Source organism: Lotus japonicus, chromosome 1 (genome assembly GCF_012489685.1).
Source record: "Lotus japonicus ecotype B-129 chromosome 1, LjGifu_v1.2".
Taxonomy (NCBI): domain Eukaryota; kingdom Viridiplantae; phylum Streptophyta; class Magnoliopsida; order Fabales; family Fabaceae; genus Lotus; species Lotus japonicus.
In genome coordinates, this window is record NC_080041.1 from 2,267,689 (window position 1) to 2,282,770 (window position 15,082).

At 35.6% G+C, this 15,082-nt stretch overlaps 3 protein-coding genes across 3 annotated transcripts; 2 read left to right on the forward strand and 1 right to left on the reverse strand.

The window, feature by feature from the left end:
* Positions 1-3,183: 3,183 nt before the first annotated feature.
* Positions 3,184-3,585, forward strand: LOC130732785 (uncharacterized). The gene has a single exon (XM_057584773.1). The coding sequence runs from the start codon at positions 3,184-3,186 to the stop codon at positions 3,583-3,585; it is 402 nt and encodes a 133-aa protein (XP_057440756.1).
* A 1,898-nt stretch (positions 3,586-5,483) lies between these two features.
* Positions 5,484-12,248, forward strand: LOC130733015 (ABC transporter C family member 3-like). The gene is made up of 10 exons (XM_057585051.1): positions 5,484-8,243; positions 8,554-8,640; positions 8,715-9,368; positions 9,630-9,794; positions 9,905-10,199; positions 10,291-10,505; positions 10,632-10,937; positions 11,342-11,405; positions 11,489-11,728; positions 11,964-12,248. The coding sequence occupies exons 1-10, from the start codon at positions 5,907-5,909 to the stop codon at positions 12,086-12,088; spliced, it is 4,488 nt and encodes a 1,495-aa protein (XP_057441034.1). The 5' UTR covers positions 5,484-5,906; the 3' UTR covers positions 12,089-12,248.
* Positions 12,249-12,971: 723 nt separating this feature from the next.
* LOC130733017 (2-hydroxyisoflavanone dehydratase-like) lies at positions 12,972-14,882 on the reverse strand. Its single transcript, XM_057585053.1, has 2 exons — positions 13,912-14,882; positions 12,972-13,568 (listed from the first exon to the last, which is right to left on the reverse strand). The coding sequence occupies exons 1-2, from the start codon at positions 14,456-14,458 to the stop codon at positions 13,084-13,086; spliced, it is 1,032 nt and encodes a 343-aa protein (XP_057441036.1). The 5' UTR covers positions 14,459-14,882; the 3' UTR covers positions 12,972-13,083.
* Positions 14,883-15,082: the final 200 nt, after the last annotated feature.

The window sequence follows — 15,082 nt, forward strand, 5'->3', positions numbered from 1 at the left end:
CTTTACAATTTTTTCTTGGTAAATTTTCAAATATTTCTACATATAATTTTTTTTAATCATTTACAGAGTTCGAAAATACAAGCATCAATAAAAGGCTCGGCTATCATTGAGATCTTTAATGGTAAACTCATGGAAGGTGAGGTATACCAGTTTAGTGGTTTAGCTGTTTCGGGTAATATCGGAAAGTACAGATCCACACGTCACTCCTGTCGTCTGAATTTCCAAGAAAAAACTACAGCTGTCGTGATTAAGGAAACAAACATCCCGATGTTTGGATTCTCATTCATTCCATATTCTGAATTGATCAACCTAAGTATTGATACATCTTTTCTGGTTGGTGAGTGCATCTTTTCTATTTGATATTTTCATCTGTTTTGATTTTTTAATATTTATTTTTTAAATTGAAAACACTATTTTAAAATTTTAAAAAATTAACAAGATTTTATCTGGAAAAAAAATTGACTCTTTCATTTACGGAAATTTAATATTTTTTCATTTATATAATTAGTTTTCCAAAATATGAATTTTAAATTAACAAAAAATTTATAAAAAAAAAAGCTGACGCCTTTTTAGAAAAATAGACAAACAGTAAAAAAACTCTTTTATGTGCTATTTTCTTCTGTTTCGATATTTAGATATTTACTTATCTTTTTAAATTGAAAAAACTATTTTTAAATTAAAAAAAAATTATTTGAAAAAAAGAATCAACTCCTTCTTTTACGGTAATTTAAAGATTTGAATTAAAAAAATATCTTTTTATAAAAAAAATGTACATACGGTTATAAGAAAGACTATTTTTTGAAGGCTAATAGTTAGAAAAGTTAGAAATGAAATAAAACAAAGTTAAAATTAACTACTTTATCTTTTCCATCATTTACAGATATAATCGGATTGATATCTGGTCAACCTCGGCTCACTCATTATGGAAGGGGGAAGACGAAGATTCTCAATATAGATCTGTTAATTGATGGGTAAGTATTTGGTTTACCAATCAATAATTTATGTTCTTAATTCCATCCATTTACAACATAATGACTTCAAATTAGATATATTTATTTAATGCGGACATAAAATGGAGTGCGCATTGTTTGGTGAATACGCTGATGAGTTTAACACATTGCTTCATAATGACACTTCTCTCAGCCAAGTTGTCGTTATTAATATGGCAAGAGTTAAATTTTATAAGGATAACAACTCTAAATTTATTTAACATCTTAATTTTATGCAACACATAGATAATGTGTTCTTTATGGTGATTTTATACAAAGGTAAAAATGTACTGCAAAACTCAATGTTTGGAACAAAGATATTTTTCAACCCTGATATTCCTGAGGTCCTTGATATCAAGCAAAGGTATGTACATTGCAATATTATCTTCCTAATAGTACCCACCATGCCCATTCATTTTATGCTGACTTAATTCATTCTTATTTTAAGCATAATGGTCAATCAAAGTCTCACACCATTCAACACTCAACTCAATGATCCAAGCCAATTGAAACCAGAAGATGACTTCTTACGCCTGACGCCGAGGATGGATATTGAGCAAATGAAGGAGTGCAGAACGGTAATAAAATTAAATGCGCATTGATTGCATATGTTTAAATATTAAAATTTCATATTTTTACCTTTGATTTCTTTGATATAACTCTACCTTTAAATTTAAATTTTTGAAGGAAAAGTATGTTGTGTTCCAAGCAACAGTGAAGCATATAATTGACTCAGATGATTGATGGTATGCCGCTTGTGTTTGCCATAAATCTGTTCATCAACGTAATAAGTTGAACTTCTATGATTCTTGCAATCAACATCTCTTCACTGTATACCCAAGGTAATCACCACAATAGATGCAATATCTTTTTAATTAAGTTGAACCCATTACTCATGCATATCTAGGATCCGCGTAATTATAAAGCTCTTTATTATTGTGGCACCTCCTATTGTATAATAGATTTTCTTTTAATTCACTTTCATCTATTAAGAAGACGAAATAGGCTAATACATGTGTTAAAAATGACAACTTATTCATTTTTAATATTTGTTTTTGCAGGTATCGGATTAAGCTTCGTGCAATCGATGACAAAGATTCTGCTGCGTTAGTCATTTTTGATCGTGAGGCTTCTATAATGCTAAATAAGTCGTGTGCATACTTGATTCAAATTCTTGACAAGGTCCGGTTTCACAAGCAAAATCTTAATCCATATATCTAATACTCTTATTTTATGCTATTTTTAAAATAGGCCACTATATGATTGAACAACTATGATATTATTTTTTTAAGAATGGTTCACTACACACTCCGCCAAATGAAATACTTCAACTTGCTGAAAAGACATTCCTGTTCAAAGTTGAAATAAAGCAAAATAGAATGTCAAATTATGAAGCATGCTACCCAGTTAAGAGGCTCACAGATGATGTTGGACTAATCCAAAAGTTCATTGAAATGACTCCTAATTAGTTGGTATGTGTCCATAAAATTAAAAATAATAATTAGTGTTTTTTGAATTCATATCTTAACTTCAACTTTAACCTTATTCCTTATTTGTAGCACTAGTCAGGAAAGTTGTTGCATCACTATCAGACATTGAAGCAACTCCTAATACCACTTCTGATCTGAACAATTCTTCAACAGTATTCTACATAGATTTTACAATTTAATTGTTATCTATTTACAAAATGAATAATTAGTTTTAAATTGGTAGTATGTCAACAAAAAAATCATTTATTTAAATTCAAAAGCTTCTAATCAATCCTTTTACCTTTTCCATAGATATTTAAAGGTAAAGCCATTGCATCGCTTTCTGAAACTGATAGTTCTTCTGAGAATACTTCTATGCTGATCAATACCCAGAAGGTATTAAACAAATTTTGTAGTTTCATTCTTAACTATTTACAAACTAAACGATGGTATATTAAAAATCATTTGCATGTCAATTTTATTATTGCAGGACTTGCTCTCTGATTTCACTGCTGCCAGTGATGACAACAATGTTAACCAGACAGTGGATCAAGTTATTACATATAAGAGAAAAGTTGAAAATGAAGCTAACTTTGTGGCTGATGGATCTTCTGTTAATCGTTTGAAGAAAGTTATAAAAGTGGAGAATAATTAATTTTGTTTTTCAATTCCATTTGAAAGTATTATCAAAGTGGAAAACTGCAAAGTTCTCCTTCACAAAAAATATGAGGTTACTCAATACGAATGGACATCAAGATAATGATGACGTTAAAGAATTTGCTGAGTGGATTCTTAAATTGGGAAACGGTGAATCAGCAACCAATGATGACAGTGAAATGCTTATTGATGTTCCTCATGATCTTTTGATTACTGATCCATCTGAACCGTTGCTCCAACTTATACAGTTTGTTTATCCAGATATGGTTTCTCATCTTACAGATCCAACCTTTTATCAAGAAAGAGCTATATTAGCCCCCACATTAGAATCAGTTGAAAAAGTCAATCAATATATTTTATCTTGCATTGAAGGGGAAGAAAAAGAATATCTGAGTTGTGATTCTGCTTGCAAGTCTGATGAGGACAATGATGTTGAAGCTGCATGGTTAACCCCCGGAGTTTCTACATGAAGTAAAATGTTCTGGAATTCCAAATCACAAATTGGTGTTGAAGGAAAGGGTGTCTGTCATGCTTCTAAGAAACTTAGACCAATCCTTTGGATTATGTAATGGAACTAGACTTTTAATAGAGGATTTGTGCCCAAATGTCATCGGTGCGACTGTTGTGACTGGAACAAACTCCGAAAAAAAAGTTTACATTGGTAGAATGAGTTTGATTCCACAAGACTCTGGTCTTCCATTCAAATTTGAAAGGCGACAATTTCCATTGGCTGTTTGTTACGCAATGACCATCAACAGTCAAGGGCAGTCTTTGAGCCATGTAGGATTATACCTTCCTAGACCAGTATTCATTCATGGTCAGTTCTACGTAGCAGTATCAAGAGTCAAAAGTAGAAAAGGGTTAAGAATCCTAATACTGGATGATGAAGGAGAAATTACCACTTCAACAACAAATGTTCTCTACTGGGAGGTCTTTGAAAATATTTGAGGTTTGTTCTTTATCTAATATTTTTAGTCAATTGAAATTACTTTGTACTTTCAATATATCATATAACATGTTGCTATTTCTATTTGGTACTTGAATGATGAGATTCCAATTCAATTGTGTGATTCCTTTTATTTTTGTTGTTTAATATTATGATTGAAGGTTGCAAGAGATATTGTGTGGCAAAATACCCATGGAGTCTTTCAGCCCGACAAATAACTGTGTTGGTAATAATAGTTTTACTTAAAAGCTGTTAGATGATTTCTACTATTGATTCTGATAATTTATTTGAAGTACATATTGCATTCAATCTTATTTTGTAATAATCATATTAGTCAAATGTTATGATATTATATGTTCCTATGATGCTTAAGCTATTACGTGCCGGGAATACAATTGTCTATCACTACATACATGAAAGTTCAAGCTACTTAAATATGACTAATCTGTCATGTGACTACAAATATGTTATTATTTTAGTAATATATATTGTTTTTCTCTTGAATAAATAACTTTAGTCCTAACCAGTTAGTGATGTAATTTTTATGGTGTCTCATTCTTTGCAGGTGGAGACTTATGAAAAAGAAAAAATGTCACTTCATCGAAAAAAATCAAAGGCATTTTTACATTGCTATTATTTATTTTATAATGAATTTTCCAGTTCAAGTGGTTTACACATTTTAAGGATCTTTCCGAATCTATTTGTTATGTAATTTGGTTCATTGTACCTCTAATTAAAATACTATTTCAGACGTGAGTTATTTCAAATTTCTACGTTACGTCAATTTGGGTGAAATTTATCTTATATTTTATTACTTTGTTTTTAACTCATGGTAATCAACAAATGCAAGATTATACCTATGAATATAATACACACATGATTCTGTGTATGATAGCGTCTTCTCTAAAACCAAAGTAAAAATTAAACATAACCAAAACATACCCGAATGTAACTCGACTCAGTTAAAACAAAAAGACCATATAAAAAACATTATTTATTGCTCTTAACTTCATTTTTATTTCTTTTTTCCATATTATTTCATCCGTGCGACGCACGGGTTCAGATACTAGTATACATATGAAGTTAAAAATATATATATATAACAGCTGATAATTACATGCATAAGACTTCGGGTTTGGGTGCAAGTTTAATTAATCTCACACCCGAACCAAACAAATTTTAAAAATTCGGGTGAAACCGAACCCGAACCCAAAGAAATAAGTTTTATCCGAAATTTCGGGTTGAGTTTTGATCGGACCCCATGAATTTGAGTTTTCCTCCCATCTCGACCTTACACTATTTCTATTCATTTATTAATCAATCATTTGATATTCAATGTACTATATCTTTTGAGAGTTACGAGTTGCTGCACACCTTAGAGTAAGAGAACTCAGAACCCAGATTCACTGGCTGCAGATCATTCAAAACTCTCTTTCAGCCATCACAAACTTCACTACACCTTCTCAGTTCCTCGCCTAACACCACCACTTTCTCTTTTTATTTTTGGTCAATCACCACTTTCTCTATTTTCTTGGAAAACCTCTCATTTTTCCCGGAAAATAAAGCAAACCATAAAGGGCCCATTCCATTGAAAACTTGCATCCTTTTTCTCCCAATCTGTGAACACCACTGTTTTGTTTTTCTTGTCTCATTTCCTTGTTCCTTCCGTCGCAAATCTTGGCCACCACGTTACCCTATTCCCAAGGAAACCATTCCATTGACTCACTCACTCTCTTGACTCAACTCATCTTTTCCACCCTTTATATACCACCCTCCAAAAATCTCATCTCTCACATACCCTTTTCACAGTAGTAGCATCTTTGCTCTGTTTTTCGTTTTCTCATCATGCACTCTGCCACTGGCTTTTTCCTTGAACCCATTTTCCTTCATGGTTTATCTGGGTTCCTTCATCTACTGCTTATAGTGGCGGTTTTTGCATCATGGGTATGGAACAAATTCACATCTTATGCTAGTTCCAGTGCTAAGGTTGATGGTGGCGGCTCTAAGGAGAAAACAAACAACACTCTGTTTTCTGTGACTCTGTTTTGTTCTCTTGGTGTCTCTGCTTTCAACCTAGCTCTGTTACTGTTCAACTACTTCTACTGGTACAGCAATGGCTGGTCAGAAGAAAAGCTCGTGACCCTTTTGGATTTAGCGCTTAAAATGGTTGCTTGGGGTGTTGTTTGTGCTTGTTTCCTCAAAGGGTTCTCTAGAAGGTTTCCATTTTTCCTCTTCAGAATCTGGTGCGGTTTCTTCCTCTTTGTTTCATGTTACTGTTTTGCTGTGGATGTTGTTGTTATCTGTGAGAAAGACACTGCATTGCCACCTCAGCATGTGGTTTCTGATGTGGTGTCTGCTATTGTGGGCTTGTTCTTCTGTTGTGTGGCTTTTGTTTTGAAGAATGAGGGTGGTGGTGGTAGTAACAGTGTCCATGAACCTCTATTGAAAGGGGATTCACAAGTTGGTAATGGTAAAGAGAGCAAAGGGAGTGACACTGTTACCCCTTTTTCCAGTGCTGGAATTTTCAGCATTCTTACATTTGCTTGGTCTGGTCCTCTTATAGCTGCTGGTTATAAGAAAACCTTGGACCTTGAAGATGTGCCTCAACTTGATTGCAGAGACAGTGTTATTGGAGCATTTCCAGGTTTTAAGGAAAAGGTTGAGAGTGATTTTGGTGGAATTAACACCTTGACCACACTTAAGCTTGTTAAGTTATTGATAATCTCGGCGTGGAAAGAGATTCTCTTCACTGCTTTTCTTGCATTGTTGAACACTTTGGCTTCTTATGTTGGTCCTTATCTCATTGATGGTTTTGTTCAGTACCTGGATGGACGGAGGCTATATGAAAACCAGGGCTTTGTTCTGGTTTCTGCATTTTTCTTTGCGAAAATTGTTGAGTGTTTGTCACAAAGGCATTGGTTCTTTAGGTTGCAGCAAGTTGGACTTCGAATCCGAGCATTGCTTGTGACAATGATTTATAACAAAGCCTTGACCCTTTCGTGTCAATCGAAGCAGGGCCACTCTTCTGGGGAGATAGTCAATTTCATGACTGTGGATGCTGAAAGAGTTGGTGTGTTCAGTTGGTATATGCATGATTTGTGGATGGTGGTACTGCAGGTTTCATTAGCCCTTGTGATTTTGTATAAGAACCTTGGTGTTGCTGCAATCGCTGCTTTTGTTGCAACCATCATTGTTATGTTAGCCAATGTTCCCTTGGGATCATTGCAAGAGAAGTTTCAAAAGAAGTTGATGGAGTCAAAAGATAAGAGAATGAAGACCACTTCTGAGATTTTAAGGAACGTGAGAATCCTCAAACTGCAAGGGTGGGAAATGAAGTTTCTATCTAAGATAACTGAGCTCAGGAACACTGAACAAAACTGGTTGAAAAAATATCTGTACACAGCAGCCATGACTACATTTGTGTTTTGGGGTGCCCCCACATTTGTTTCCGTGGCTACTTTTGTTACTTGTATGCTTGTAGGGATCCCTCTCGAATCAGGGAAGATCTTATCTGCACTTGCAACATTCCGGATTCTTCAAGAGCCTATTTATAATCTTCCAGACACAATTTCAATGATAGCACAAACCAAAGTTTCTCTTGACAGGATTGCATCGTTCCTTCGCCTAGATGACTTGCCGACCGATGTTGTAGAAAATCTTCCTCGGGGTAGTTCTGATACAGCAATTGAAGTTGTGGATGGGAATTTTTCTTGGGATTTATCTTCCCCTAATCCAACCTTGCAAAATATAAATCTCAGAGCTTCTCATGGCATGAGGGTTGCTATTTGTGGTACTGTTGGATCAGGCAAGTCTACTTTACTTTCTTGTGTGTTGGGAGAAGTACCAAAGATATCAGGTACCCTTAAGGTTTGTGGAACCAAGGCCTATGTTGCTCAATCACCATGGATACAAAGCGGGAAGATAGAGGATAATATATTGTTTGGTAGAGACATGGACAGGGAAAGGTATGAAAACGTGCTCAAAGCATGTTCCCTGAAGAAGGATTTTGAGATTTTGTCATTTGGTGATCAGACAGTTATAGGAGAGCGTGGAATAAATTTGAGTGGTGGACAGAAACAAAGGATACAAATTGCTCGTGCTCTTTACCAAGATGCTGATATATATCTATTTGATGATCCTTTTAGTGCTGTGGATGCTCATACAGGATCTCACCTTTTTAAGGTAACTCAATTTCATTGTTTTTGCTTATTATAGGTGAATCTCAGTAAAGATATAGTTTCTCAATAATATAATCCTAATTATATATTAGATATGTTTTCTAATATCAGTAAGTAGAGATATAGTTTCTCCTATACTCAAATTCTCATATACTTATTATGTGCAATGTAAAGTGGGTTATTATATTTTTTGAGCATACTACAAAATACAAATAGTTCTTAATTTAACTCTTTTGAAATGTAATTCTTTCAACAGCATGACACTTGAATAATTCTTTCCTTAAGTAAATCTTTCTATTCTATTTGTGTGGCAGGAATGCTTGCTGGGGGTATTAAGTTCAAAAACAGTGGTTTATGTTACTCATCAAGTGGAGTTCTTACCTGCTGCTGACCTTATATTGGTGAGTATTTCTTATAATTTTACTGTCATTAATTTTAATTTTTTTTTTAACCTTGCATTACACCTTGTTGTCAGGTCATGAAAGATGGGAAAATTACTCAATGTGGAAAGTATGATGATCTGCTTAACAGTGGGACTGATTTTATGGACCTTGTTAGTGCACACAGAAAGGCTTTGTCCACACTTGATTCAATGGATGGAGGGACAGTATCTAATGAAATAAGTACCATGGAAGAACAAGATGTAAATGTTTCTGGCACTCATGGTGATACAGAAAAAGAGGAAAACAAAGGTGAGAAAAATGGTAAAGCAGATGACAAAGATGAACCAAAAGGGCAACTTGTTCAAGAAGAAGAAAGAGAGAAAGGTAAAGTTGGGCTTTCAGTCTATTGGAAGTATATCACAACTGCATATGGAGGAGCTCTTGTACCATTCATATTATTGGCTCAGATTCTTTTTCAAGCTCTTCAAATTGGAAGCAACTATTGGATGGCTTGGGCTACTCCCATCTCACAAGATGTGGAGCCACCTGTGGAAGGAACAACTCTTATAGCAGTTTATGTTGCTTTGGCCATCGGAAGTTCTTTCAGCATCCTTGTCAGAGCAATGTTACTTGTCACAGCTGGTTATAAGACAGCCACTATGCTCTTCAATAAAATGCACTTCTGCATTTTCCGTGCCCCGATGTCATTTTTTGATTCCACTCCAAGTGGGAGGATCATTAACAGAGTATGTCAAACCCCTAACCTTTCCTTTTTTGCTTTTCTGATTTTTAGAGATATATTTTTGCAGCTTAAATAACTTATAGCGTGTTTGGTTCTACTATGTGAAGCCACATTAACAATTTTGGGAAGAAGCTACGAAGTGTAGCTTCTGTACTTACCATGCTTTGGATTGTGCGTCACCCCACCAATCCAAATATGCTCTTAGTAGTCCCTCTGATCTTGTTAGTACTTTTTAAGCTCTATCTTACTGTCTGTTCTCTTGCAGGCTTCTACAGACCAAAGCGCAGTGGATACAGATATTCCTTATCAAATTGGGTCATTTGCCTTCTCCATGATCCAGCTGTTGGGAATTATAGCAGTGATGTCTCAGGTTGCATGGCAAGTTTTCATTGTCTTTATCCCTGTCATAGCAATCAGCATTTGGTATCAGGTACTGTTTCGACCTTGTAGGCTTTGATAATAAGGTGGAAGTGTGGCACATATTTCTTCCATTGCTCCCATTCTTGTCTGGCTAACATATATTAAACTTGTAATCTGCAGCAATATTATTTACCATCAGCCCGGGAACTGTCACGTTTGGTTGGTGTATGCAAAGCCCCAATCATTCAGCACTTTGCTGAAACAATTTCGGGTACTTCAACCATTAGAAGCTTTGATCAGCAGAGAAGATTTCAGGAAACAAATATGAAACTGACTGATGGGTATTCTCGGCCAAAGTTCAATATTGCTGGTGCCATGGAATGGTTATGCTTCCGCTTAGATATGCTGTCTTCTATCACATTTGCCTTTTCCTTGATATTCTTGATATCTATTCCACAGGGTATTATAGATCCAGGTACATGATTCAAATCTGGTATATGTTACCAATCAATTTTTACTCTGCTTATGCAATGAGAAGTTGAAATTTAATTTTCTGAATTTTGAAGGCATTGCTGGTTTAGCTGTTACCTATGGTCTTAATTTAAACATGATACAAGCTTGGGTGATATGGAATCTTTGCAACTTGGAGAACAAAATTATATCAGTAGAAAGAATACTTCAGTATACTTCCGTTCCTAGTGAGCCTCCCCTTGTTGTAGAAAACAATCAGCCAGATCCTTCTTGGCCCTCATATGGCGAGGTTGATGTACAGGACTTACAGGTAGCACATTATGCTACATTTTTCAGATTGCCCTCAAAATTGGGCTTTAGATACCACATTGTTCATAATCTAATTTTTACAAGATGTTTATGCTACATTTGTAATGATTTGTTGTTCATGATGAAGGTTCGTTATGCTCCACATCTTCCCCTTGTGTTGCGTGGTCTTACATGCACATTTCGCGGAGGACTGAAAACTGGCATTGTTGGGAGAACGGGCAGCGGTAAATCAACCCTCATACAAACACTTTTCCGACTCGTTGAGCCTACTGCCGGGCGAGTTATGATTGACAGCATCGACATCTCTCTAATTGGACTGCATGAGTTGAGGTCTAGACTAAGCATTATACCACAGGATCCAACCATGTTTGAAGGAACAGTGAGAAATAATCTGGACCCCCTGGAAGAGTACACTGATGAACAAATATGGGAGGTGAGTTGGTGTTATTTGTTAAACAAATACATACACACTAGGTTCTTTCCAAAATATTGGACTTAACATTGTTTTTTAAATTAGGACACTTATGGAAGAGTTTATTTGAGTTTATCTTATAGCACAAACTCTTATGCAAGTCTTTGGATGAGCTTATGAAACAGTTTGTGACCTACATATAAACTATTTTGAGCTTATTTTTATAAACTGCTCAGATTAGCATATGAATTAGTTTTGATACCTATTTATAAGTTATTTTAAATTTATTTTAATAAGTTTCTCAAATTTTCTTCTGAATATGCGCTTATGTGATAAATGCTTATTGTTACTTTACTTAAGATGTTTTCCCGAACATACCTTTAGTATTGCTTTCACTCATTTACATTCTTTTGATATTTGTATAGGCCTTGGATAAGTGTCAACTTGGAGATGAAGTTAGAAAGAAAGAAGGAAAGCTAGACTCTACAGGTTTGTATTCTATTTTTATTGAACATAGCGATATAGTACATCCAATCCTGAACTTGTTGCTAATGTGCTAGTACATTCTGCAGTTAGTGAGAACGGTGAGAATTGGAGCATGGGTCAGAGGCAGTTGGTGTGCCTTGGTAGGGTGCTGCTAAAGAAAAGCAAGGTTTTGGTGCTTGATGAAGCTACTGCATCAGTTGATACAGCTACAGATAATTTGATTCAGCAAACTCTTAGGCAGCATTTCTCTGAGTCTACAGTCATTACCATTGCACATCGAATAACTTCAGTCATTGACAGTGATATGGTTCTGCTTCTTAGTCAAGGTTAGGAAGACTGTTATTATTCTTTTTCTTTAAACTTTGATATTTTTCTCACTATCTTTCCCTTTTTATCACATCATCATATATCACATCTATTACTTCTCTCTCTTCTCTTCCTTCTCTTCATTTCTCTCTCTAAGTATCTGTTAGGTGTCTGCACTACGCGGATGTCTAAGAATCATTTTCCATTTTTTGTTCACTGGTGTTTCATTTTCTGATTTCTTGGGCAATGGTGCAGGACTTATTGAGGAGTATGACTCCCCAGCAAAATTGCTAGAGGACAAGTCATCATCTTTTGCTCAACTTGTTGCAGAGTATACCATGAGGGCCAGCTCCAGTTTTGAGAAATCTGTAGAACATTGATTGATTGAAACCTACTGAAATAAAAGTTTCTTGACAATGACGAAAATTTGGGAGCGGTTACATTGTTATAAATGGAATTTTGTATTTTTTCCCCCATCCAGCATAATTGATAGGAAAGTGTTTTTAATAAAATAAGGCTTTTGATCTGCTGTGAAAAAAACTGTCATGTCCATCATCACTCTTTCACCAAACCAGAGTTGGAAGAACTTGTCACTTGAGAGATTTATAAAGTAAAAGGGAAAATCAAATTAATGTCAATGTATTCCAGGTATGTTGTGGACCAAAGACAGTACACAATCTTGCCAAGGTTGATAATGACAGAGTGTCCTAACTCCTAACTCAACCCCAATTGAAGTGTTTTGAAGTAGGAATCTTACAAATTGTTTCACTTTGTTCACTAATCAGAATGAGAGCTCTTCCCATAAGCTGTTGAAAAACTAAACTTTCTTATTTTTTAAGAGCTCTAACAAAGAAAGATTTAAAGGCTCGGTACAAAAGTGATGTGCATAGCATGTAATACTCTTTAATATTCTCATAGTAATTTTGTCTATCTTATTTTTGGTCTACATGTTTTTAAATACAAAATTGAGTGAGTGTTGCAGGCTTTCTTTCAGTTGTGTACTGTTGTAGTATTAATGATTAATAATTTGTTTGGTTCTACTGACAATCATGTATTAATTTATATAACAAGATTAAATTGATCAGTATATTGCAATAAGTTGAAACAAGTTGTAGGTAGGATGTAGACATAAGCTCTTATTAACAAGTTATTATGGACAACTTATGAAAATGAGCTCAAAGTGTCTTATAAATATGTCGTAAGCTATTTATGTAAACTCGAGTGTTTATGCTATGAGATAAACTCAAATAAACTCTTCCAAACTCGCTTGAAACCTCAAGGCTTACTCACTATTCTTATTATTTATTATTTCACATCCCAAAGAGATTACGTTTATTGTCACCAACAAAACAAATCAAGCAAAGATAGTTCTTTTCTACTCCTCATGGAGAAAAGAAGCCAAACGCTTGAATAACTTTTTGGCACTCTCAGATTCTGGCTTTAACCAATGATAAATATGATCCTCATCTTCCTCTTCAAACAACTCCAGTTTCCCTTGCCATCCACTTTTCTTCACAGCTTCATAATACCAAATAGCTCTGTCCTTAAATCTATCCTTGCCAGCAACACACACAATGATTCTAGAGCATCCAAGTGTAGCCAGACTAGGTGCACCAGGACCCACAGGGTTGAGCTTGGGATTATCAACACCACCTGGTGCAGATGGATACACCAGATTCCAAATCTTGTGGTCAATGTTCTGTTCAGGCTCTATAATGGGTTCTGATCCAATTGGGTATGAACTGTTGAAGAAGGGATGAACTATAAATGCTCCTGAGAGTTTAACATCACCTGGTAAAACCTCAATCCCTGCACGCATGGCGATGTTATGCGCAATGTTACCACCAGCACTATCACCCCCTGTGGAAATTTTAAGTAAATAATGACATTAGTTCTTGAAACATGTGGTATCACTCATATTAAAATGTATGTGAAAGAGCTTATTTGAACTGATTAAACTCATAACAATAGCATATGAGTTAACTATAAGCTAGCTTCTTTCAGCTTATTTTGATATATTTCTTTGATTTACTTATGAATAAACGTTTATACCTTTGAGTTTATTTCACCGAACTTCTCAAATAAACTTATAAATAAATGTTTATGTGATAACTAATAAAATAACATAAGCACTTAATTAGTCATGTACTCAAACACATTTAATCTTAGATTGTATATTTAAGGGACCAATCTAATTACTTACCGATGAAAATTCTGTTTAAATCACCATGGTCAATCAACCATGGCTCTGGATTGCTAAGGCTCTTGGTGGAATGGGAGGATACCCATTGGAGTGCAGCCCAGCAGTCATGGTAACAAGCAGGGAGAGGGTGCTCAGGAGCAAGCCTGTACTCCACACAGACGACCAAAACGTTTGTTTGTGGAACAAAGGTTTTGAAATGATCATGACATGACTTAGAGAAAGCAGATTCCAAGATGAAAGCACCACCATGAAAGTAGACCAAGATTGGTACTTTCTCAGCTACATGATGATCTTGGTTTAGTTTTTTTGGAAGGAAAAGGCGGGCTGAGATTGTGGGGTGGTGAGAGATGGTGATGTCTTTCGTTGAGAGCTCTGTTTGTGGATCATCAAGCAAGGGTGGAACTGCTGGTGCTTGTAGCGGTCGCTCCACTGTGCCATCATTGAAGATTCTGAGAAAGGGAGGTATCTCTGCAACAAGCTCTTTAGTAATGTTGGTGGTGGTGGAAGCCATTTCAATTCTGGGACATAAGAGTTCGCTTTTTTGCATTATATATAATGCTTTATCATCTAGATGGTGATAAATTTTGTTACTCAATTGGTGTTTGAATCTTCCAAATAGAAAAATCAATTCTTGGATGTTTGAATATGGTTATTCAATGTTTCAGTTGATGTTTGAATCTTCCAAATAAAAACAAGGCTCCACCTAATGTGGACTAGTAAAAAAGTGGTGGCTGTTAGGGTGGTCATGCACCATGCAAGAGCCAATTTTACCTGTTATAACAGGTAATATAACCTGCTAAAAAAATAAATGAAAAAGCTATGTTACAATAATACCCTCACCCTCATATGCTTTACCCTCTCCTCTTTCTGGATCACCAACACCCTCCACTTCCTTCCACCGGAATCCTCAGAACCAGCACCACCGTGAGCAACGCCGCTTGAGCACTGCCATCGGAACCCAGGTCCAACCCCGTCGCCCTAACCACCATAGAAACCCAGGTCCTAATCAAAACCCCATCTCTCAAACCTAAGGATTCAATCCTGTATAAAGCTTCTTTGATTCCTCCGTCAAAACTCCACCTCCTCCGGCCACCACTCCAGCCACCTCCCCATTTAAACGACTAACTTAATTTGCTGGTGGTGGAGATTCTCAGATCTGGGTATTATTGTA